The following is a 23,745-nucleotide window of genomic DNA, read 5'->3' on the forward strand; positions in this document are numbered from 1 at the left end:
AGTTTCAGTATGTACGTTCTATTTTAAAGCTGCATGTGATCTTATTACGTAGTACTCGTTACTTCCAGTGTATGCATGTTGAGTCTTTAGACTCACTAGACTTGATCGATGCAGGTGAGGATGAGTTTGAAGAGACGAGAGGTGGGGACTAGTGAGATTGCTTGGACTGTGCGGGAGGCTAAACCCGAGGACCGCCATATTTTAAGTTCTTATGAAATGTTCAAAATACTCTGATTTCACATTTTGTTTACAATCTTTAAACAAGTATTTATTTCTTCAGCAAATTTTATTGGCGATCTCTTTTAACGCAAATATGTTTGGATGAACTATTGATTTATGAACGAAAATTTAAAGTTATTTTATATTTAAGAAAATTTTTATTTTTCCGCAAAATTTCAAATAGTTCAAAATACGGTTCGTTACAGGTTATTGATACGTTGAGTGAGTTTTGTACAACTTCGTTAAACTTCTGTATTTAGTCTTTAACACATAGACGTTAAACAAGTGTTGGCTAGAATGTGATGCCTTCAGTCTAGACTAGGAGTTCAGTTAGGCAATAATGTAAGTCCTAAGTTGTGTGGATTTTGTACAAAGCGTTGCTTGAATCAAAGTCTTCTAGTAGATCTTATCCGAGGTGGTAGAAGTGGTGACGTAAGAGCAGTTGAAATCTTCGAACATCCATTAACATATCTTGTGTACTTAACTGTTTAACTATTGTTTTCAAATTGATTTGATCGGTTCGAGCTGTTATCAGTTCAGTTCTCACCATAATTGAACTGATATATGCAAGAAGTGATCCCCTTATTTCAGTTATTCATTTCACACAAGGAAAAATACTATTAAATTAATCAGCTTTCTTAACGAAGAACTATTTCTAGTATTTTTCGCTTAGTTTAAAACCAAACATCGATCTAATTCATCGGTGTTTATATTCTTATAACACGAGCTATTGAAACTCATGGAGAATATTGTGTTTGAAGCACCCTCGCTGGTGTTAGAACCGATCCTTCATACGACCAATAATTTTTTTTGTTCGATAATGCTTTTACAATATGAATGAACGTTGAAATAATTAGCAAACACGGTTATAATACATTGAATGCTTGAAGCTCTAGATAACAACAAAATCGATTGATGCAAACAAATTGAGCCGACCACAAATTTTTTCATCAAAATAAAATAAAAATTTGATTCATAAAGTTATCTTAAACTCAAATATGTTCAAATTTTTTTAATAGAATTCGAATCCAAATTATTTTGTTAGTTAGTTTGCGAATCGTTCACAAATTTGAATAATTTATTAATTAATTAACACAAATATAAAATAAATATATTTCAATTTTTTGTGCATTTATTTTTTTGGCAATCGAACTCCATATACGAAATTTCGAAATTTTGTTAAAGCTCAACTTGAACAATGTAGGGGCGGCGCTTTAGTTCCAACTTCCAACATCACGGCTTCTCTTCTTAGCTCTCATTAAACCCTAATAAAAAATCTTCGTAGAATCCGGCTCGAATTTCACGGCCGAGTTGCTGGCTCTCCTCAACAATGGGAATCCCGGCGTTTTACCGGTGGTTATGTAATACGTTCCCGGATGCAGTAGTGGACGTGACGGAAGATCCTCCCACCTTCATTAACGGCGTTAAAGTCCCTGTTGATACCACGAGGCCGAACCCCAATGGCATGGAGTTCGACAATCTCTATCTCGACATGAACAACATTATTCACCCCTGCTTTCATCCCGAAAATTTGGTATTTTCGTGCACACGAATAGCATTCATGCTGAAGTTGATGTAAATGGTTTGAGTTTTTTGCAATCTCATTAGTTATGGACGTTTAATTAGTGTAGGCTTCTCCGGAGAGTTATGATCAAGTGTTTAAGTCGGTGTTTAAGTACGTTGATCGAATATTTTCATTGATCAGGCCTCGCAAGCTTCTGTACATGGCAATTGGTTAGTTTGCTGCTTGCTCGCAGTGAATTTGTTTCTATTCGAATACTGTATCTATTGTTTTTAGAATTGTGATGAAGTTGCTTTGTCGTGAATTTATGTGCTATTAATTTGGTGGTACTTGGTAGAAATTTTTTTCGGTTCTTCTTGAACCTTTAAAGGACTAACTTTTCTAGCTCGCCAGCTACATGTGATTAGTAAATTTATCTTGAGTAGAAATTGACTTGGTGGGTACTGTTGGGCAATGATTTGTGTGTAGATGGTGTGGCACCGAGGGCCAAGATGAATCAGCAGCGTGCTAGACGATTCAGAACCGCTAAAGATGCGGCTGATGAGGTGAGTCTTACGATTTCTTTAGTATCAGGGATTTTAATTTAATTCTCTTTGGTTTAGTGAGAGAAATAGAAATTGGATTATGGTTGTTATTAGGCCTCAATAACGGATAAACTGAGAGGTAGCTGCACAAAGGAAGGTACATCTCGGGGAACTGAAGGTTTAGATTCAAATGTAATTACCCCTGGGACTGAATTTATGGAATTACTGTCATCTGCTCTTCGGTATTATATAAATTTGAGGATGAACCATGATCCAGGTTGGCAAGGGATCGAGGTAAAAATGGGACCTTTGCTTTTTAATTGCAAGAAGCCAGCCATTACCCTCTTGAGACTGCTTGTTCAATGATTATAGGTGATCCTTTCTGATGCCAGTGTCCCTGTTGAGGGAGAGCATAAAATTATGTCTTACATTCGGCTGCAAAGAAATATTCCAGGATTCGATCCAAACACACGACATTGTTTATATGGACTGGTAAGTACTTTTTTGTTTCACTGAGTCTCATGTTCTCATTGTTTGGTATGTAGGAAACACATATCATTTATTGACTCGCGGTGCCATCATATCAGGATGCAGATTTGATCATGCTTGGTTTGGCTGCCCATGAGGTTCACTTCTCTATTCTAAGAGAGGTATGTTAGGCCTTATGCGCTACCTTTCAAATATAGAGATTGTACTGTTATTTTACTTGCATTCCTTCATAGAAAAGGAATTTGATCTAGTTTTGACTATTTCATCACATTTAACTGTCCACATCAAAGAGAATGTGCCTCCTAAACAGGCACACAAACTTGTGGAGTGCAATTTTGTTACTCGTCGTCACTTTTGAGTTTTAATGGCTTTGTAGGATGGTTGAATGGAGTTGAAATTTTATATTTTCCAACTTATCCAATCCCTCAGTTCGGTTTTGACTGTCAAGCATTGCCTTCATGTCGCTATTGCATTGTATTAGTAGCTTACCATGACTTTTTAAATCGTCTAGGTTTCTAGAAAACACAAAGATCCCAAGAGGAAAAATAAAGCAGAAGTTCATAACCTGAAGCAACGTGCTGGTCCGTATCGACAACTGGAATCCCATTTAGCGAGACAAAAATTCCAGGTTTCTTTCTTTTAATTTTACATTTATGTAAATCTCCTAACATGCAGTGGTTAGTTTCCATTGATTTTGTGTCATGGCTTGTTTTTGTTGTTCCTTGCAATTTTTCACATTTTATTGTCAAAGGAAACTAGTGTATATGTGTGATGCCATTTTCAAAGTGTTTTGGGTATTCTAAAGTATTATGGAAGGAATAAAATGTTTACAGGTCATGTTTTTTAGTGAATCCCGAATCCCAAGATTTTGGGTTGTTGATGAATCTGCAGTATGTTGCTTAAGCAAGATACCTGTGTACTTATCCATGCTTTAGCAAGATGTTGCTTGCTTATACATATTTGAATAATTTAATTAGTACAACAACATTCAAAACATTGGGTTAATTTTCTTTGGCGTGTGTTTTCTTTTTCTGTTTCAGTTATTCAATTTGTGGATACTGAGGGAAGGATTGGCAGAACACCTGAAAATACCAAATCCAAGAGTTAAAGTAGATACCGAGCGATTAGTAGATGATTTCGTTCTCATGTGTGTATTTGTCGGAAATGACTTTATACCTCATGTGCCATCATTAGATATATCAGAGGTCAGCATATTACAGATCCTTTTACCTGTATGAACTTCTTGATTTTATACTATAGTGCATTTAGTATCAGTTGCATTGCAACTGCTTCCTCATTCCTAACCTTGGGGAAATTAAACTCTGGTGACGCAAGCCTCCACAAATTGTACCCTTGATCTCATCTTGTTGTTTCTCTATGAATTTTTTTACAGGGAGCTATCAGCTTGCTTATGCGTGTCTACAGAAAAGAGTTTATTCGGATGGGTGGTTACCTTACTGATTCTTTTGAGGTATGTGATAATGTAATTACTTATTTTGTTAGCTCTTGCAAATATTTAATTGTGGTACCTGGAATACGCTTCCCTACTTCTTGCCTCCTCGTTGTGAGCCTTCCATAGGGCTAATATTTTGTTAGCTGGTTCTATGGAATGACATTACAGATTGAAATACAGGATAACAAAATAGATGAGATAAGAAAATCAATGATGAAATAAGTTATGAAATATGAAGTATGAGAGTAAATTTCCCCAGAGAATATTACTGTACAGGACCCCTAGCACAAGCTAGTACAAGACTCAATATGATTTCTGAATAACCAACTCCCCGACCCTCTCTCTTTTAATTCCCTTCCTCCTCCCCACCATGAACATCTTTTATGGGCCTTCTGGAGTATGCAAACTTAATATTAGGCCCTTATTTACATAATTCCTAACGATACCTCCCTCCCAACAACAGCCTTGTCCTCGAGGCTGAAACTTGGAAATTGAGAAACAAACTGTTCAGCGCCTTCCCAGGTTGCATCCTCTACAGCTCGGCTTGCCCATTTAATCAAAAATTGAAGTCTCTGTTCACCACCCATCTTCTCGTACCTCTGTCCCAACACCTTCTCAGGGTCAAATTCCATGACATGATTGGTGTCTGCTCCCAGCAGAATCTGTTATGCTTTTAATGCATTTACCACTGTTTTTTTAGGCATGATGCATGAAACACTGGATGTATGCGAGAACCTAGAGGTAACTGCAGCTTGTTTGCGACATTCCCCACCTTTTCTATTATTTTGAATGGGCCTTAAAACTTTGGCGCTAGTTTCTGATTAACCGTTCTACAAACAGACTGCTGCTTATGTGGCCTTAATTTCACGATGACAGGATGAGCTCGTCTTTAGTTTTGTTCCTTGCATTTTGAACAACTCCGACCAGAAATTGCTTAAGAAAATTGAATCTTGATCACTCACAATTGAGTTAGGGACCATGCAACTTCACTACTTACTTTATAAAACACTCAGCCACTGTTTAAGCTGCATATGGGTGTTTAAGCAAAATAAAGGGAGCGTACTTCGACAGACGATCCACCACAACCAATATCACTTCATACCCTTTAGATTTAGGTAATCCCGTGATAAAGTCAATGGATATATCCTCCCAAATTGCAGTAGGTATTGGGAGGGGCTATAAGAGTCCTGCGGGTTTGGTGGCTTGATATTTTTGGCGCTGGCATTCAACATGTTCAGCCACAAACTTGTATACATTGTCCTTCATTCCTTTCCAAAAAAAATTATTGGCTATTCTCCTCAATGTCCTGAAATCCCCAGAGTTGAGCCCCCAGTGGTGTTACATGACATTCTGCCATGATTTTGTCAACCCAACTGGACCCCTTCGGCACCACCATTCTGCCTTTATAAGACAAAAAAATCTTCAACCACTTCATATCCTGAAACTTCCCCCTTCCCATTGTTTATTTTCACAAGAATTACTTTTAGCTGAGGATCATTATGCACCGCCTTCTTAACATCCGCTAACTCTATCCACAATGGCGCACTGATATACTGCTCAACTCCACTTCCTCGACCCTTCTTGACAAGGCATCAGCTGCCCCATTGTTTATCCCTGGTCTGTACTTTACGTCAAATTCATATCCGGTATCCCATGAGTTTTGCTAGCCAATACTGTTGGTCATGAGTTGTTACATGCTGTCGTAGCAATCTCCTAAGCGATTTATGATCGGTCATGACCAGAAACTTTCTCCCCAATCGATATGGCCTCCAATGTTAAATTGCCGACACCAAAGCCATTAGCTTTTTTTCATATGTGGACTTAGCCAATGCTCTTTCAGCTCTAGCTTTGCTGAAAAAAGCAGTGGGTCTTCCTTCTGGTGATAAAACCACCCCTATTACTCTCCTTGAAGCTTCACACTCTTATCACAAATTCCTGTGTAAAATCCAGTAATCGCAACTCGGGTTCAGAACTGATCTTCTTCTTAAGCTCATCAAACGCACCTTCCTCCTCCTTTGTCCACCTGAAATTATTCTTCCTCATAACTCAGTCAAAAGTTTTGCTATCTTGCCATATCTCGAATTAACTTCCTGTAGTACCTCGTGAAGCCCAATAAACCCCCGACTCCCTTGACATTTGTTAGGTATGCCACTCTTTCACACACACACACCTTTTTTTTTGATCCACTGCCACTCCCTTCTCATATATTAGATGGGCCCAAGTACTCAATTTCCTTGAGCCCAAAAACACTTCTTTTGATTCAACAACTTGTTCTCGATCGACACCTTCAACACCATTTGAATATGATTTAAATGCTTCAGCCACCCTTTTCTAAAGATAAGTATATCATGAAAAAACACAGATACAAATTTTCTCAAAAACGGTCTCAAAACATAGTCATCGTGACCCGAAAAGTCAGTGGGTCATGTTTTCAATCCAAATGGCATCACAAGGGACTCATGTTTCCCCACATGGGTGCGAAAAACAGTTTTAGCTACATCTTTGGCTTGCACTCTAATTTGGTGATAATCGGACCTAAGATCCAACTTTGAAAAATACACAAGCTTCAGGCAACTCATCCAACAACTCCTCAATGACTGGAATGTGATAGTTATCCGGTATAGTGATCACTCAAAGCCTTATAATCCACACAAAACTGCCAACTCCTATTTTTTTTAAAATAAAATTACAGGGCTCAAATATGGACCGTAACTGGGTTGTATCACCCCAGCAGCAAGCATTCGGCTACTAGTTTCTCAATTTCATCTTTTTGGCAATGAGCGTTAACGATAAAGACGTATCTGAACCGGCCCGCATCCTTCCCTAATTCGTATGGCATGATCCTAACTCCTTTTACTAGGTATAAACTCCGTGGATTCTCAAATACCCCACCAAAGTTAGATAAAACTTTTTGGAGTGCTGCTGACTGTCGCTGCATTCTTAGCATGTCATCTTCTTTGTCTTCAGATTTATTCATGGCAAAGAGTGCACCACAAAATTCAATATCAGTGGTCTTTGTTATGAAACGAAGAGAAGTTATTGTCTTTTTCAAAGTAGGATGCCTGAAGATGAGGATGAAATTTTTGCACAACGATCAAGAAGTGATTTACCCAATCCACTTTCATCTCCCCTAATGTTCGCAACCAGTCTACCCCGAGAATCACATCCACACCCCCTAGTTCGAACAAATCTCTCACAATATTCGCTTTACACACACCCATACCTATACTTAATTCTGGACATGCATTGATTCATCCACCTCCACTCCCAATTTTTCAACCAACGTCCTTGACACAAAATTATGGCTAGCACCACTGTCTAAACAGTTTTAGCTACATCTTCGGCCCACACTTTAATTTGGTTACAACCGGATCTAAGATCCAACTTTGAAAAATACACAGCTCCATGCAACTGATCCAACAACTCCTCAATGACTGGAATGTGATAATTATCCGGTATAGTGATCACTCAAAGCCTTGTAATCCACACAAAGCTGCCAACTCCCATTTTCTAAAATTACAGGGCTCGAATATGGACTGAAACTGGGTTGTATCACCCCAGCAGCAAACATTTCGGCTACTAGTTTCTCAATTTCATCTTTTTGGAAATGAGCGTAATGATAGGGACGTATCTGAACTGGCCCGCTTCCTTCCTTAATGTGTATGGCATGGTCTCGACTCCTTTTACTAGGTATAAACTTTGTGGATTCTCAAATACCCCACCAAAGTTAGATAAAACTTTTTGGAGTGCTTCTGACTGTAGCTGCATTCTTAGCATGTCATCTCCTTTGTCTTCAGATTTGTTCAACTCAAAGAGTGCACCAGAAAACTCAATATCAGTGGTCTTTGTTAAGTCGAAGAGAAGTTATTGTTCTTTGCAAAGTAGGATCTTTTTGCAAAATCACTTCTTGATCGTTATGCGAACATTTCCACATTCACCTCCCCTAATGTTCGCAACCAGTTAATCCCAAGAATCACATCCACACCCCCTAGTTCGAACAAATGTCTCACAATATTCGATTTACAACCCCCAGATCTATACTTAATCCTGGACAGGCTTCCTTGCAAGAAACTTCACATTCATCACCTAAAAAGACCCCAAATCTTATTGATTCATCCACCTTAACTCTCAATTTTTCAACCAACGTCTTCGACACAAAGTAATCGCTAGCACCACTATCTACCATTACCACGACTTCTTCATCCCTATGTTACCCTTCAATTTCATTGTTTGCGGCTGCAAAAATCCCCCGATAGAGAACATGGGTAATTCCAGCGTTACACATTCTTTGCGTTTCCTCCATTTTTCGCCCTCGCCAGTAACAATCAACTGGTCGTGCAACGCCGCTTACCCCTCTTCTTCGACCTCCCCCAAAACGTCACTCTCAAAGATTTATTAGTGCATTTATGCAGTGGGCTATATGATTCCCCACATTTAAAGCATAATCGCCCATCCCTCGGTTTCTGCACTCCTCTTTTCTCCGCATTGAAATTTCCTCCGGCCACTATGGATTGTCGTGATATGGTCTGTGAATTTTGGTGTTGGGTTCGGCAAACCCCTGCCTCCCTGATCAACTCTTTTCGCCCAGCCAAGTTGGTAATTGCCATACATCTCTTCGTCAATAGCCCCTGCCAATCCCATAGCCCTCATGATTGTGCGAGGTTCATGGATACTGATGCGGTTATGAATTCCTTCCTGCACGCCGCTCAATAAAAATCCTTGACACAAGTCCTCAGACATATCTCCCGCTTGTGACAACACTTCAAATTGCTCGATATATGCCTCTAATGAATGTTTTCCTGTTTTAATGAAGACAATAATTCAAAAGGGTTGACAACCCTTCACCCACTCTATCTTTTGATCAACTCCTCAGCAAATCGATCCCAACTCATGTTAGTGATTCTTGTTTGATACCAACGGAACCATTGTAATCCAAATACATGTGGGCGATATTGATACGGCTATTGGGTGGCGTCCCATGTATTTTGAAGTACTGCTCAAATTTTCCCAGCCACTCTCGAGGATTCACTCCGTCAAATCCTGGTATCTCAACTCGTCATAATACTTGTTTCCACTCTTCATCCACATACACCTTTGTCTCCTCGTAAGAAACTGGTGCCCCTTCTCCTAAACTCTCATGACCCATGGCGTCCTCATTCATAACCGATTGTTTCTCCATATCCCTTTGTACCTCATGGTCATCGCCCTTCTTCATACCCATCCACTCTTCCAATCGTGCCTGTGAGTCGTCAAGCCCGCCAACTTGGCCAAGTTGGTTCCCTGAGATTCCGCGATTTTGGCCATCGCAGCCGTGAAAGAAGTGTTGTTTTCCTCTTTTCCTGCATCGCAATCATGCTGTAAGGCATATTCAGGACCATTTTCTCCATTGCTTCAGCCTTAGCTTCCGATTGAGTTGTAGCCATGTTGTCTCTTTTTATCTGGTGGGTCGAATCAATTTGTTAGTTGGTTCTATGAAATGGAATTACAGATCGAAATACAGGATAGCAAAATAGATGAGATAAGAAAATCAACGATGAAATGAGTAATGAAATATGAAGTATGAGAGTAACTTTCCCCAGAGAATATCTCTGTAGAGGACCCCTAGCACAAGCTAATACAAGACTGATTTCTGAATAACCAACTCCCAACCCTCTCTCTCTTTAATTCCCTTCCCCCTCCCCCACGTGAACATCTCTTTTGGGCCTTCTAGAGTATACAAACTTAAAATTGGGCCCTTCTTTACATAATTCCCTAACATATTTAATGTTGAAGATTTACATATGCTGTTGATTATTCATCAGTTACGCTTTTATGACAATAGATTTAACAATTTTTCACGTTATCTCCACTTAAAGTGACCATATTAGTTATAGGTTGTATAAATGTCTTAACTTGAAACCTATTCTTTAAGAGAGGATTTTCCATATGACTTAATACTTGATGTATGAATATTTATTCTCACAGAATGCTGGATTGGATATACAGAACCATATTTTGGACTTCATTCACACGCCCATTTGAAAGACATAAGAACTCACTCCGGAGAAAACTATTTGCATCATAATTTGAATATGACAATCACAATCTAACAAGAGTTATAAATCCCCCTTTGTAATTTGATGTTTACTGACTGAGTGTCTATGTTTAATATGAAGGTAAATTTGGAAAGATTGGAACACTTTTTACAAGTTATCGCTTCACGTGAGGTTTCAACTTTTAGGATGCGGAGGAAGGTATTATTCCCATATTAGTGCATGAGCTCACTTGAAATTGTTTGGAATCAGGCTTCTTTCAATGGGCTCTAAGGTCAAGATACTTTACTTTAGTTGTTTTGTACTTGTTCTTGTTTGATGTTTAAGGGGCTATGGCTATTGAGGTGGATGGGTTACACAAATTTGGATTTCTGATTTCTGATTGTTGCCATCCTACGACTTGTATTTTTCCCACTAGTTTGTGAGGACATTCCTGGTTGAGGTGTTCATAAAATTGAAATGTATGACATGACCCTCTTTTATTTTTTCCACGGTATTTTATTTGAAACATTTTATTATTTCAGAAGCAAAGAACATCAGAAATGGGCGATGGGACTGGACTCGTCCCTGATAACGTGAGTGTGGAGGGACACAATCCGGAAAATGTGTGTAGTTTTTCATGCATTCAAATTGTATCTTACAACTATTGATGGAAAATGATAATGTTGATGCTAAGACTGTATTGCCGACTTATGAAGCATTCCAGTGAGAAAGAGAGTGTCATTTCCTCCAATCATGTGGCGTCTGAAGCTAGGATCCTGGACAAGGTCACATAACCGTCTTCTGTTGTTTATCCTAATTTGCATTAGACATGGTCAACCTTTTGTTTACCACTCACAGTATGACAAATTGTCTCTTCAGGTTAAATTAGGAGAAGTTGGTTGGAAGGAGAGATACTACAATGAAAAATTTGAGGTTCAAACAGCTGAAGACCGTGAGAGTGTTACTAAACATGCTGTAAGCAAATATAAATATTATAAGTTAGTTGATTGATGGATCTTCTAGTCCTTCAATGCTGATATATTATTTTACATTCTTTTGAATGTCGTTTATTTGACACAGGTCTTGAAATATGTTGAAGGGATCAGTTGGGTTATGCATTATTATTATGAAGGTGTATGCTCCTGGCAATGGTTTGTTCTCTTCTGCTACTTGGTTATCTTAACTGTTGTGAAGGCCGTTCTTGATATTTTCTTATAAACTTGTAGTCTGTTGAAAAACAGGTGCAGAAAACAAATGAAACAACCATTAAACTTGATACAAAATATTTCTTGTGATGTAAAGTAAATTAAGAAAATTTTAGATAGCTTCAGTATGCATCATATTGATCTAACTGCAAGGATGTGCTTGGTGTACAAATGATAAGATTCTAAAACCACGCCTAAGATCCATCATGGTGTGCTTTAGACGTCTACAAAATTCTAATCTTGCCTTAGATCCACTGTGATGTGCTTTAGGCATCCTGTTGTTCGCTTGGAACTTGGATAGTTTTGTATTAGTGTAAGAGTAGAAGCACAGCAAACAAAGGTCAGATTAGACCGAGAATCATACGGTGTTCTATGAAGGGAGATGTATGCCACTCTCTTGGAAATAAGATTTTAGATAGTCAGTTAGTCTTCGAAGGATGTGAGGATGTAAGACTTAAGAATAAGACCGATACCTCTGAGTTATTTGAACTCGTGGCTAACCATATAAGGAATGGGGTGAGGGACATACTTGGAGAGGCTAAAGGGAAAGGACGGCACGACAAGGAGAAATGGTGGTGGAACAATGAGGTGCAACAAGCCATTAGGGAAAACAAAATAAGGTTCAAGAACTGGCAAGAAGCTAGAGTCCAAGGATTGTATGAGCTGCATAGACAAGTAAAGAAACTCGGTAGTAGAGCAATAGGAGATGCTAAGAAAAGAGCTTATAATGATTTGTATGATAGGTCATGTGCTAAAGAAGGAGATAAATATATTTTTAAGATAGCAAAAGCCAATGATCGAAACACCAAAAACTTGCGACATATCAGGTATATCAAGCATGGAGATGATAGAGTTTTAATGCAAGATAAAGCTATCCTAGATAGGTGGATGGACTACTTTAAGAACTTACTCAATGGGACAAGTACGAAGGAGTTAAGCGTGGGTAGATATGAGATGCATGAAGTAAGACATTTAGTGTCTCATCGTAGAGCTAGTGCTAAGGAAGTAACAGACAGTGAAGAGGATGAAACCGAGGAAGATAGTTAGACCGGTTGAGATACGAATTGAGGTATGGAAATGTCTAGGAGAAGTTGTGATTCAATGGCTGACTAGGCTCTTTAATAGGATTCTAGATACTACGAAAATGCAAGAATCTTGGAGACATAGTATTGTAGTACCAATTTATAAGCATAAAGGAGATATAAATGACTGTTCAAAATATAGAGGGATTAAGCTTATGAGCCATATGATGAAGCTATAGGAGCGAGTGATAGAACGATACTTGGGAGTATCACTGTTATGTCGAAGAACAAATTTGGTTTTATGCCATGTAGGTCTACAATGGAAGCTATTTTATTGATTAGAGAAATATAAAGAACAGAAGAGCCTGCATATGGTATTTTATTGACTTAGAGAAAGCTTATGATAGAGTGCCTAGAGAATTAATTTGGTAGTTACTTAAAAGGAAGCATGTACTTCGATGCCACATCGAGATCATTAAAAAAAATATGTATGAAGGTATTGTAACAAGTATTATGTCTGTTGGAAGGATGCCATGCGAATTTCCTGTGGTAAGAGGATTTCATCAAGGATCGGTTTTAAGCCCTTATCTATTTGTTTTGGTTATGGAATGAGCTAACGGAACATATTAGGATGAGGTACCATGGTGTATGTTGTTTGCATATGATATTATTCCGATATACGAAACTAAAGGTGTAATTAAAAAATTAAATAGATGGCTTGAAGCTCTTGAGATTAAATGTTTTAGAATTAGTCATGGAATATTTAGCTTGTAACTTTGGTCATGAATTTAGACGAATTGTTAGCCCAATTGAGATTGAAGGTCGAGAAATCACATAGTATGAAAAGATTTTCGTTATTTAGGGTCTCTATTATCCAAAAGAATGTGGACATTAGAGTGGATATAAATCATATGATTAAAGCATGGTGGATGAAATGGAGGATGACATCACGAGTATTATGCGATAGAAGAATGTCTGCGATATTGAAAGAAAATTGTTATAATATTATTGTTCGACCAGCTATACTTTATGGATCGGAGGGTTGGGTTACTACAAGACTACATATGCATAAGATGACGGTAGCAAAGATGCGTATGTTAAGATGGATGTGTATCAAAACACGCAAGTATAGATTTGGGAATGAAAGGATTATAAACTATTTTGGTGTAGCCCCATAAAGGATAAGATTAGGGAGAGACGTCTAACATAGTTTGATCATTCGAAGAGGAGATCAACCACGGTCCCAATCTGACATATCTTAGATTGACAGGTTAATGGAAATAATAGGATGACAGTCCATTGAAAATTTGAATAAAGGTGGATAATGATATCTTAGATCTTGACTTAAGAAATTCACATGTGAGAAAATCTCTTAGTTTAGAGAACTAATATCCATGTAGCCGACCTCACAATTAACGGGAATGTTATGTGATAATGATGATGATGTATTAGTGTACGGTGATGGTATCAAACACGCCACTTTTTTACTCGATTAATGATAATTTCTAAGTCAAATACAACTTAGTGTTGTTGAAACACCTAGAGTTTGGAAAATAGACGGTGTCGAAAGCATTATAGATAAGTGTTCTTCAATACACTTATTAATGGTCATAGTCATCATTGTGTAAACAAATACTTCCACCTTACCACTCACTAATGACTGACATTGGTTGCTTCCGGCTCCCCATGAGAAAATTGAGCCACCCAAAGAAAAACAAAAGCCAGTGTAGAACTTTTGCTGGTGAATCTGTGGCCGAAACATCTGAGTGTTTTTCCTTGAAGAGCAGAATAAGTAGAAATCTGATTTCTGCGAAACAAAACTCCCATTTGAGGTTGCTTAGAATGTGGATAACTTTCAGCAAGAATGCGAAATTATCAGATCTTGAAGTTTGTCCCATTTATAAATTCAGATCGAACTGAGAAAATGACGAGTGCTGTTTGTCGTTGCTATTCTTTTCATAACACGCTTTCTGTTCGGAACATGATAGATTCTTTAAGAAAATTGAAAAAATTATTGGGCTGCTTCCAGAAAAAAAATCTCTTAAATTGTGATTGATATTATGTCTAGTATCGTTTATTTCCTTTTCCTGTATAGCGTTATGCTGAAATATTTTGCGGAGAGTGCAAGTTACACATAAATGTATTTTATTACAGATGTATTTATTTAAAAAAATGATGGATTTTCTTGCATAAGTTATTTTCCAAAAAAATGAAAAATGAGCTAAGAGTAAAGAGTTATGAAGTTATTTTATTTTCTTGTATTCTGCAGTGTCTTAACTTCTCCAAAATAGGAATATGATGCTGCTCTTACGGGTTTAGGTGATTTATGATATGAAGCTATAAATGATTGTTATTTACTTCAATCGAGTTAACATACGAAGAAAACAAGAAAGTTGTCCAAGGTTACTTGTGTAATTTGGTTTCTCACTCAATTTGCCATATTTTTCATCCACCCTTATATAAGTTTCAGGTGCTTTGGTATAATATGTGTTGGTTTAACTTGGTGACACCTATTTGCTATTAAAATTAATTAATAATATAAATTAATTAAAATAACATTTTATTTTACGATCTTTTATTTATTATTTTTATCATCAAAATTAACCTAAATATGTATTTTGTTTTTTTTAATACATTTTTATTGAAAAACTGTTATTTCATATAAAGTTTTCTTAAATTTCCTTATTTTATTTACTCATTATATTATTTTATAAGTCTATTTTATGTGTTTGTATTGTTCCATATAAATTTATATAAATTTCATTTGTAGGATAATAAAATTCATTTCATTAAATTATTATTGTTTGATGTATTTTTATTTATTTCATTTCAACTTATTTAGACATTAAATAGATTACTGGAAAGAGAAAATTATTTATGTGTCAATCTTTTGACTAAACTAAATAAATTTTATTCATTCATCATCATCATCATCATCATCACTGATAACATATAGGGAAATCAGAGTATATGGAGTAATTCATTATATCCAAACAAGTGAGCCCATTCTTGACGTATTCTAGCCTCTAACTCCTATGTAGCTTTTTCCCTTCCATGTATACTCCAATGCACCAAAACCAGTTGAATCATCTTGTTCCTAAGTTGCTTCTCTTTACGATCAAGAATTTGCACCGGATGCTCAACATAACTAAGAGAACTATCTAAATCCACATCCTTAGTATCCTTAAGTCCAACCCAAAATATGGCCTGCACCATAGCCTTGTGAGCTGTCCTCTGTCACCCATGCACTGAAGGATCCGAATTGGGTCAGAGCCATGCATGATGAATATGATTCTCTTTTGTAATCACACTTGGAACTTATTTTCTCCCGTCCCAAGGCAAAATCTTTTGGGCAATACTTGGTGGAAGCTGAAACAAATTATTTTAATCCTCGTAACAATAAGGAAGCAGGTGGTTTTGGTTTTGTATACAAAAACATTTTGGTACTTGTTATAATTGTGGTATCCTGTGATGACATAGGGATCAAACTATCTTGAGTCATGCTGTTAAAGTGCATATTTTTACCATAAACACTGGGGGTTCAACAATCACATTGGCTGTAGGAGATGAAAAAGGTTTTTCCCTTGTTATCGTGATTGTGATGATGCTAACAAGAAATGGGATAGGGGGAACGAAGTCACCATTTCTGCAGGCAGAGGAAACATTTGGAGAAGTGGGAGGGAGCATTGTGTTCTCTGACCCTGGAAAAAGGCAGCATATCTCTGTCCAAAGTTTTTGTCATGCTCTATCCATGAATTGCTTTTTATGTTCCGGTTGGTGGGGTGTGTGACACATCATGCATAGAAGTTGAAGTTCAAGTTGACAGCATGAGATTCTCAAACTGGAATCACGAAGCCAAGCAAAAGGGTAACCTTGAAAACCTCAAGGCTAATTTCAAGGAGGATGATAATGTTACGGACCCAATTATTAATGGTCCCCTATATCTAACAAGATTAAGGCCCAAATCAGGAAGGCCCATAGGCAGTTACCCTGCAAGTGGAAGGGGAGAATAAAAGAATAATAAATGAGAGGAGAGGGAAGGGGGATAGACATTCAGTTATTTTTGTTGAGTATTGTGAGTAGCTTAGGCTAGGGACTAGCATAGTGATAGGATACTTTCAATTGTATTTGCAGAAATTTTTTAGTGTATGAAATTGTGGTGGCAACAGGATAAGTAGGGGATCAAACAAAGTGGCATAGGGGGATCCATACCGTCGACTACACTTAGTGGGATGAGTGTTTACAGTTGTTGACTAATTTTAAAATGTTTATCTAACATGCACATCGAATTTGTAAATTTCGTTTTAGTGTAAATCCACTCATGTTAAACTTTTTTGCTATTTTGCACAATTAATTATTTTTTATCTCAGGTTTTATCCCTATCATTATGCTCCATTTGCTTCTGATTTTCGTAGTCTTGGCCAGCTCAAAATCCATTTTTCCCTGGGAAAACCCTTTAAACCTTTCAGCCAATTAATGGGTGTGCTCCCTGCTGCCAGGTTTAGATCAATTTTTAGTTTTCGAATAATCTCAATTCTCAGTTCAAGAATTAAGTTGTTACTAAACTTGCGTTTATGCAGCGGACAAGCACTTCCATTGTTCTACAGGAAATTAATGATTGATCCATCATCCCCTATTTTGGATTTTTATCCTACTGGTATGCTATATTTTAAATAACAAGCTTCTCCTTTTCTCTTTACAATATTTTTGTGATCGGAAAATTTTGAACTTTTTATGTAGATTTTGAGCTCGAATTGAACGTGGGGAAGCCAGCTTGGCAGGCATGATTCAGTCACTCTGTCAACATTTCATAGTATTATCTGCACGAGAGAAGTTTCCCTGCTGCACTGATTATGGGTTGAATGAATTAATTGCCTGTTGTGAGGCTGCAATTCAGTCTCTAATCAGAAGGATTTCTACATTGAATCTGCATTTTGCATTTTAGAACAAACAAGCTTAGATGTGGCCCTTCAATGTTTTGATAATTAAGCTGTTTGAAATACGGACATTTTTAGGCAGTCTATATGTATGATGGAATATCGTAGGAGAATAGTTTGAACGATCTGCTCTAACTCAGTTCACTGACTTACAAGTAAATAATAATAATGAAGCGAAACAAAATCCTAACTTGACTCTCTATGTCCAAACAAGTTTTGGTGAAGATAAAAAATGAAAAGCTGAAACAGTTTGACTTGTGTGAGATTTCATGCTTGCCTCTAGCATTACGATTTGTCAAGGGGCTGACTCATCTTATTTTCTTTCTTGACTGGCAGGCTATTTGTAAGCTACCTTTTATTGATGAATGCCGGCTTCTTAACGAAATTTCAAAAGTGCAACATACATTGACGGTAACACCCAGGCCTAATAATTGCTTTGATATTGAAATATCCTCGACATCCTACCTCTTGGTCTTGAAAAATGCTTTTAATATAGTTGTCTCTGATTTCTGTTTCATCACGGTTATGTAATTTCTGACCAATATCGTGGAATTCAGGATGAAGAGAAGTGGAGGAACACTTTGGGCCTTGATAGACTTTTTGTTCATGAGTCACATCCCTTAGCGGCAAAAATATCTGCCTTCTCGGAGCGGAACAAAAATAATCCGAAGTTGAATAAAGTAAAAGTGAAGAGGAAAATTAATCCTAAATCCAGGTAAGATGTCATTAAAATCTTGGGTTTGGGAACTAAGTTTGCTTAATCATTGTTATTCCTTGTATACAAATTGATCTGCATCTGCTCAGGAAGGATTTGAGGAAGTTGGACTTGGATGTCATTCCTGGTTCAATTTTACAAAAGTAGATCGGTAGTTGGACCATTCCCTAAACCTGCAAAAAAAAAAAATTTGAAGTAATAAGATTTAGCTGTTGTAGCTAGTTATATTTTGCGTGCTCAATCTGACTGGCTTATATTTTTATCACTACACACTCTGCTATGAAGCTGTTTTGAAATGAAAGGTAACCGGAGGCGGGTTTGGGGCAGAGGCTTAGCTGCTATATGTAGATCCATGCTAATGAGTTTTTTATGGAATCAGGACCATGCTAATGGAATGCACACGGAAAATTGGACAATACCATTTATTTGAGATCATGATAGTTGGAAAGTTAGTTGGATGAAATTGGATAAACCAGAGCTACAGCAAGTTTTATTGTTTGTAAATCTAGAAGGGTGACTTCCATTTGTGGTTTTCTGATCTGTTCTGTGCATACATGGGCTTCGGTGTGCTACCTTAATTTGTGGGCATTTTTCCGTGTCAAGCAACTGTGGAGAACTAGATTTTTTTTTGTGTAGGTGGTGATAAATGTTTTACTAATTGGCAATTTAAAAATAATTATTTTTCTAATTAATTGACTCTCAGTTGGTTCTGATAATGTCTCGCAGTAGTGGAATGAACGGTTATATCTACCTCTGCAATAAGCCCATTTGTCCCGCTGAAATCTCTTCCCCTTTCTGTGACATGGAGATGATCATGAAAAATAGAGTGATGTATGTCATTTATTTAAAAAGCTTAAGTTTGCTTTGTCATAGTTCAAAGCTGTGTGTTTTGTCTTCAGCTCATGATCTATCTAATCTAATTTTTTAGATCGGTCTTCTACAAGTTTCCAACTTTTCATCCTCACATCGCGAGACTACCAGAAGGAGTGACCATGCCTGAAATGGTATGCAACCTATATTCTGTGCTTTGTGTTTCATCTGATATATCACATTAGCCAGCAAGAAATTTCTTCCAAAATTTGTACTAGTGAAATAGATGACTTGAGTTTTTTAAATTTTAGATTGTTACTTTTACTGCTTGGTTATAATAGTCATCTCCTTTTTGTTCAATTTCTGATTAAAAGCAAAGGGATTTCGAAACACAGGTTAAACTCGAATGTGTTCTGATTTTGGGAGTAAATCAGAACTTTGTAATTCATCTCCAGTTCCACATATCTTATGAGCTAATCTTCTCTGCACTGCTTTGGCTTGTTTGACCTTAAAGTCGAACTTGTTCGGGCTTTTATTTAGCTGTATCTAATCTTACACTCTTTGAACAGTCTATTAGCAGGCATGAATTGCTACTTCCAAGTTTCATTAGGCGCAAGAGAAAGGCTATTGATCACCGCAGGTTTGCCAGAAGGTAAAAAACCTACCTGTTCTTCACACCCTCGGCTTGATAACGATTTCTATTTTTCATCGTAAAGTCAGTGTCAAGGCATTAAAACTCATTTACTCATCCTAAAAAGACAGGAGGTCAAAACCATTCAGCTTGCAGAGTCCATTGGTTTGGGTTCCCATTTCAAAAATATAGATAATATCTATTTACAGCTTAATGTGTTGATACGCTCTCATGATTTTTAATTTTTTTTTTAAATTTGGCCAAGAATTTTGCCGAACTAATGTCACGTTATATGTTATCCAGGCCCTCGCCACCCCCTCCTCCTTTGGAAGGACGATCTACAGTAGCAATATCGGCCCAACCCTTAGATGCTGAATCTGCTTTAGCCAGCTCTCATCCCTTCGTTGCTGGCCCCTCCCCCTCCAACGTCCTATCCAGGCCCTTACCACCCACTCCTCCCTTACGAGCCACAGTACGACCTATGATGGCAATATCTTATCAATACTTAGTTGCCGAATCTGCCTCCGCCAGCTCTCAGACCTCAGTAGCTGTATCCTCCCGAGCCGATGCACATTCTTTAGTTGCTGGATCATCCTCGGCCAGCACCCATGGAGACAGTCGAAAACCCAAAAGAAGTAGATCTCAAAAGAGGAGGGCCCAACGTAAAAGGAGAAAATTGAATGCCATTGCATCACAGCAAATTATATGTCCCGTGTGATTTTGTGCTTGAATATTCTGAAGTTTCCCTTGCCCATATCTGCTATCTTCACCTGGAATTCCATTTCTATACCAAAAATGACCACATGCGGTAGAGCAAACACAATTCATTGAATCCAAATGGAAAGTGTTTGGCTTCAGATGTACAATATAATTGAAAGTCCCCATATTACAGGCCTGGGAACTCATGTTTGTTATTGATAAACCTTTTTTCCCCTTTACAGTTGAGCTGATATTGGCATCAGTTTTAACAAAACGAGCTGTGATTTTTGTTTCGGGAGCAAGGTTTTGACATGGATTTTATTTATTCCATTGATTATAACTCTTGTTTTTAACCTTCCTTATGATTTTTATCAAAGAAAAAACTCTGCAAGCATTTTACCTGTCCGATCCTGAGACGAGTATAAATTGTATAATCAAATCAGCACAATAATGGTTGAGCATGATTTTACCGAAGGTGTTTCTGTACTGTACTGGTGAACTTTTCCTTTGATGATTCTTTCATCATGAAATTGCATGAGAATCTAGGTAAATAAAAGACAAGTTACAGTAATTATTCTACGGCGCGAGCATAATACGCTAGATTTTTCATGGAGCATATCCCGCATTCTCTTTCCTTTTTTGGGTAAAATCTATATTATCAATTATCGTATTAGCATTGTGTATATCACAATTGCTAGTATTTGATATGCTCTTGATTAATTTTATAGTTTGTAATTCAAAATATTATTTTGAACTCCATTCATTTTAAGCAAATACATGCTAGATGTTAGATAGTAATTTGTGTATAGTTTGTTCCTTTTTTCTATGGTGTAAGGGTTTTTTTTTAGATTATGTTAATGAACATTTTGTACAAAATAAAAAAAACTGATCAGTAACATTTTATTTTGAAAGAGAAATATGGTAATTGTCTTTCATATATAAATTATTTTGATTGATTTTAGAAATAATGTTTTAACTAGGAATAAAAAGTAAGAAGATGCGAATGAATATTACTTGATCTGATAAAGTGGAAAAAGAACACAAAATATAAATAGATAAAAATAACAATTAGTTTGATGAGTAAATTGTTAGATGGGCAAATTTGTATTCACTCCTCATTTTCATTCTCAACTTTTTTCTTACTCCCCCCACCCCTTCATTTCTTTGTTTTAACTCCTCAATTTTCTAAAATTTTCAAAAACATCTTTTTTTTTCTTTTTGGCCCATCATGCTTCCGTATAATAAATTAAATTATTTACCTCTTTGACCAAAGTGCCGTCGGGTTATATCCATCGGTTTTTACAGACTGCTCCTCACAGTCTAACCACGCAGTCGCAACAGATGGTTCCTGACGCAGATTCCTTCAACAACATCTAGCACAACCCTATTTCGTTTCCTACCTCAGGGTGTATAGTAAAATAATTCAATTTGAAACTAATACATGAGAGGGACAAAAAGCGGTTCTTTTATTCAAACATACCAAATTATTATTACATAGTAACCTCCTGTAGAGGATGAGAAACTTGTTTAGCTACTTATTGTAGCCGAACTTAAAGCACACATAAACTTGAAAGAGAAAATATTACAAATTATTTTGAAGAAAAACGAAGTGGTTGAGTGATGCCTTCATCTTCTTTCAGCCTCCTTATTTATAGAAGTCTCGGGCGGATTTGTATTGCGGACTTCAAACTCTTGCCATAACTTTTCTTTAATGCCTCCAGCTATGGTTGGCATTATCTTCTGAGTGTGTTCGAGGGAGTGGTTGAGTGGTCTATCTAATTTTCTTATATTGTCTTTTTCTAGATTATCAATCTAGAAACAACTTGTTCTTAAGCTTTTATCTCCTGGCATAAATAGTATATATGCGTCTGGATTATGTCAGCTGATATCTCATTTCCTGCTTCCTTTAGTCTTTTGTAGAAGGCTTTGAAATTTATCAGCTGTTTTCTTATTTTCTTGATGTGTCTTTTAGAAACCTTCAAATATGTATAGTACATTTTCTTCAGGTTCCGACTTTGTTCTTGTGTATTTTACTAGTTCACATTTACTCTTTATTTATATGTGTAATTGGGTCCAAGTTCTCTTGTTCATTTAGTTGGTTAGTAACATGCCCACTATCTCCTGTCGGGGAATCTTTCGACTTTTGTAATCCCCAAGGAAAAGTGATGGTATTTAGATGTCCACTTATTTTTGTCGAGGAATCTTAAACTTTTGATTTCCCCAGGAAAAGCGTGATTGTGGTCCTTCACCATGTGGTCATGTCTCAGCAAGATGCTTCTTCTCTGACCTAGGTTTGAAGCCCTTGTCAAATTCTGGCTCCTTTTGATTTGGGCATTCTAGGCATATCAGTTCTAACCATATTCCCACACGAGCCATGTTGCAGAATTTCTTACGAGTTTCTTTACTCTCCGGCAGCTTACTATTTTACAAAAGATTTCTCTTCTTTTCGAATAAATCTTCTGCAAAACTTGTTGTTTTTCCTGTCATGTTATTTAACATGAATGATCCGTTTACTAAATTATGATAAAATTTAAACGGAAACTTGACTTTATCCATCTCGGTTAGACATACCCATAAACCCCATGTTCTTCTGGTAGAAATGTCGTCTTCAGTTATTGAAGCAACAAGGGGTGTTTCTTCTGTCGGAGGATATTTAATGAATTTTTGAACATTCATATCTGGCCTCCTTAACTTGATGAAATGAAAGACTTCGTGTGAGCCTTTCCCAGCTGGTTCTGGGGATGTACTGAAGAAGTATAACTCCAGAATATCTCCTCTAGACAAATAATCATTATTCGCCCATGTTTCATGATAAGCTTCCTGAATCCATTTAGGTAGTCTTGAAATTTCTGGGAAGCTGGGTGATGTGGTATAAACTGAGGCAAGAGCCCCAAATTCATACCAAGCTTTAACCTCTTTTGGATATGAATTTCGTTTCATCCATACCCTATGATATTTCCCTGAAACATCAACCCTGATTATAGTTGGGTTAATGCCTACTCTTGTTTTAAATTTATCCCATCTTTGTTGGTAAACCTGAAATGGAGAAATATTAGTTTCATTAGTATCAACCTTTGATTTACCATTGTCAGTATTAGGTCTAAGGTTGATCTTTCCCTCTTCAATCCACGAGGTGAAGGGTTGACTTGAAGACTCGAGATATGGATCTGGAGTCACAATTTTTGTTTCAGTCGACTCATCTGGAGATGATCCCGACTTAACACTTGTGATATGGGTATTGGAATCCCTGCTCTTGGTATAGAGTCATGTACTCGAAAACTCTCCATTTGGAAAACCAGTGACTTCTCAATGCCTTGGAGGATATGCCTTTGTATTATAGACCATAACTGAGTATAAGCCTGTAAACATCCTATAATTCGATCAGAGACAACTCTCTTATCGGCTTGTTGTAGCCTTCCCGTAACTTCTGCATTTAAGGCCAGCTTGTTGAACTCGGTTTGAAGCATTTCAAGGTGTTCGCTCAAATGCCTCTGCATTTTCATGA

The 23,745-nt window shown here is 37.2% G+C and overlaps 1 protein-coding gene across 6 annotated transcripts; it reads left to right on the forward strand.

Annotated features, from left to right (window-relative positions):
* The first annotated feature begins 1,389 nt into the window (after positions 1-1,389).
* Positions 1,390-20,598, forward strand: LOC142533575 (5'-3' exoribonuclease 3-like). Of its 6 annotated transcripts, none has more exons than XM_075640400.1 (23): positions 1,390-1,753; positions 1,851-1,953; positions 2,210-2,286; positions 2,380-2,559; positions 2,638-2,757; positions 2,853-2,915; positions 3,266-3,382; positions 3,795-3,959; positions 4,148-4,225; positions 10,363-10,440; positions 10,764-10,844; positions 10,938-11,006; positions 11,101-11,196; positions 11,302-11,394; positions 16,874-16,947; positions 17,029-17,105; positions 17,189-17,229; positions 17,722-17,796; positions 17,943-18,100; positions 18,827-18,931; positions 19,029-19,104; positions 19,480-19,562; positions 19,845-20,598. In XM_075640400.1, the coding sequence occupies exons 1-23, from the start codon at positions 1,550-1,552 to the stop codon at positions 20,257-20,259; spliced, it is 2,628 nt and encodes an 875-aa protein (XP_075496515.1). In that variant the 5' UTR covers positions 1,390-1,549; the 3' UTR covers positions 20,260-20,598. The 6 variants fall into 6 exon arrangements, with proteins under 6 accessions (XP_075496515.1, XP_075496513.1, XP_075496516.1 ...); XM_075640398.1 differs by having other exon boundaries at positions 11,302-11,372; positions 16,819-16,947; XM_075640401.1 differs by having other exon boundaries at positions 11,302-11,372; positions 16,864-16,947.
* The last annotated feature ends 3,147 nt before the right edge of the window (positions 20,599-23,745 follow it).

Source organism: Primulina tabacum, chromosome 18, assembly GCF_025594145.1.
Source record: "Primulina tabacum isolate GXHZ01 chromosome 18, ASM2559414v2, whole genome shotgun sequence".
Classification (NCBI taxonomy): Eukaryota; Viridiplantae; Streptophyta; class Magnoliopsida; order Lamiales; family Gesneriaceae; genus Primulina; species Primulina tabacum.

Coding starts and splice junctions, on each gene's coding strand:
- LOC142533575 (XM_075640398.1), top strand. CDS start 1,550: ATGGGAATCCCGGCGTTTTACCGGTGGTTATGTAATACGTTCCCGGAT. Junction 1,954..2,209: donor GCTTCTGTACATGGCAATTG/GTTAGTTTGCTG, acceptor ATTTGTGTGTAG/ATGGTGTGGCACCGAGGGCC. Junction 18,932..19,028: donor ATCATGAAAAATAGAGTGAT/GTATGTCATTTA, acceptor CTAATTTTTTAG/ATCGGTCTTCTACAAGTTTC.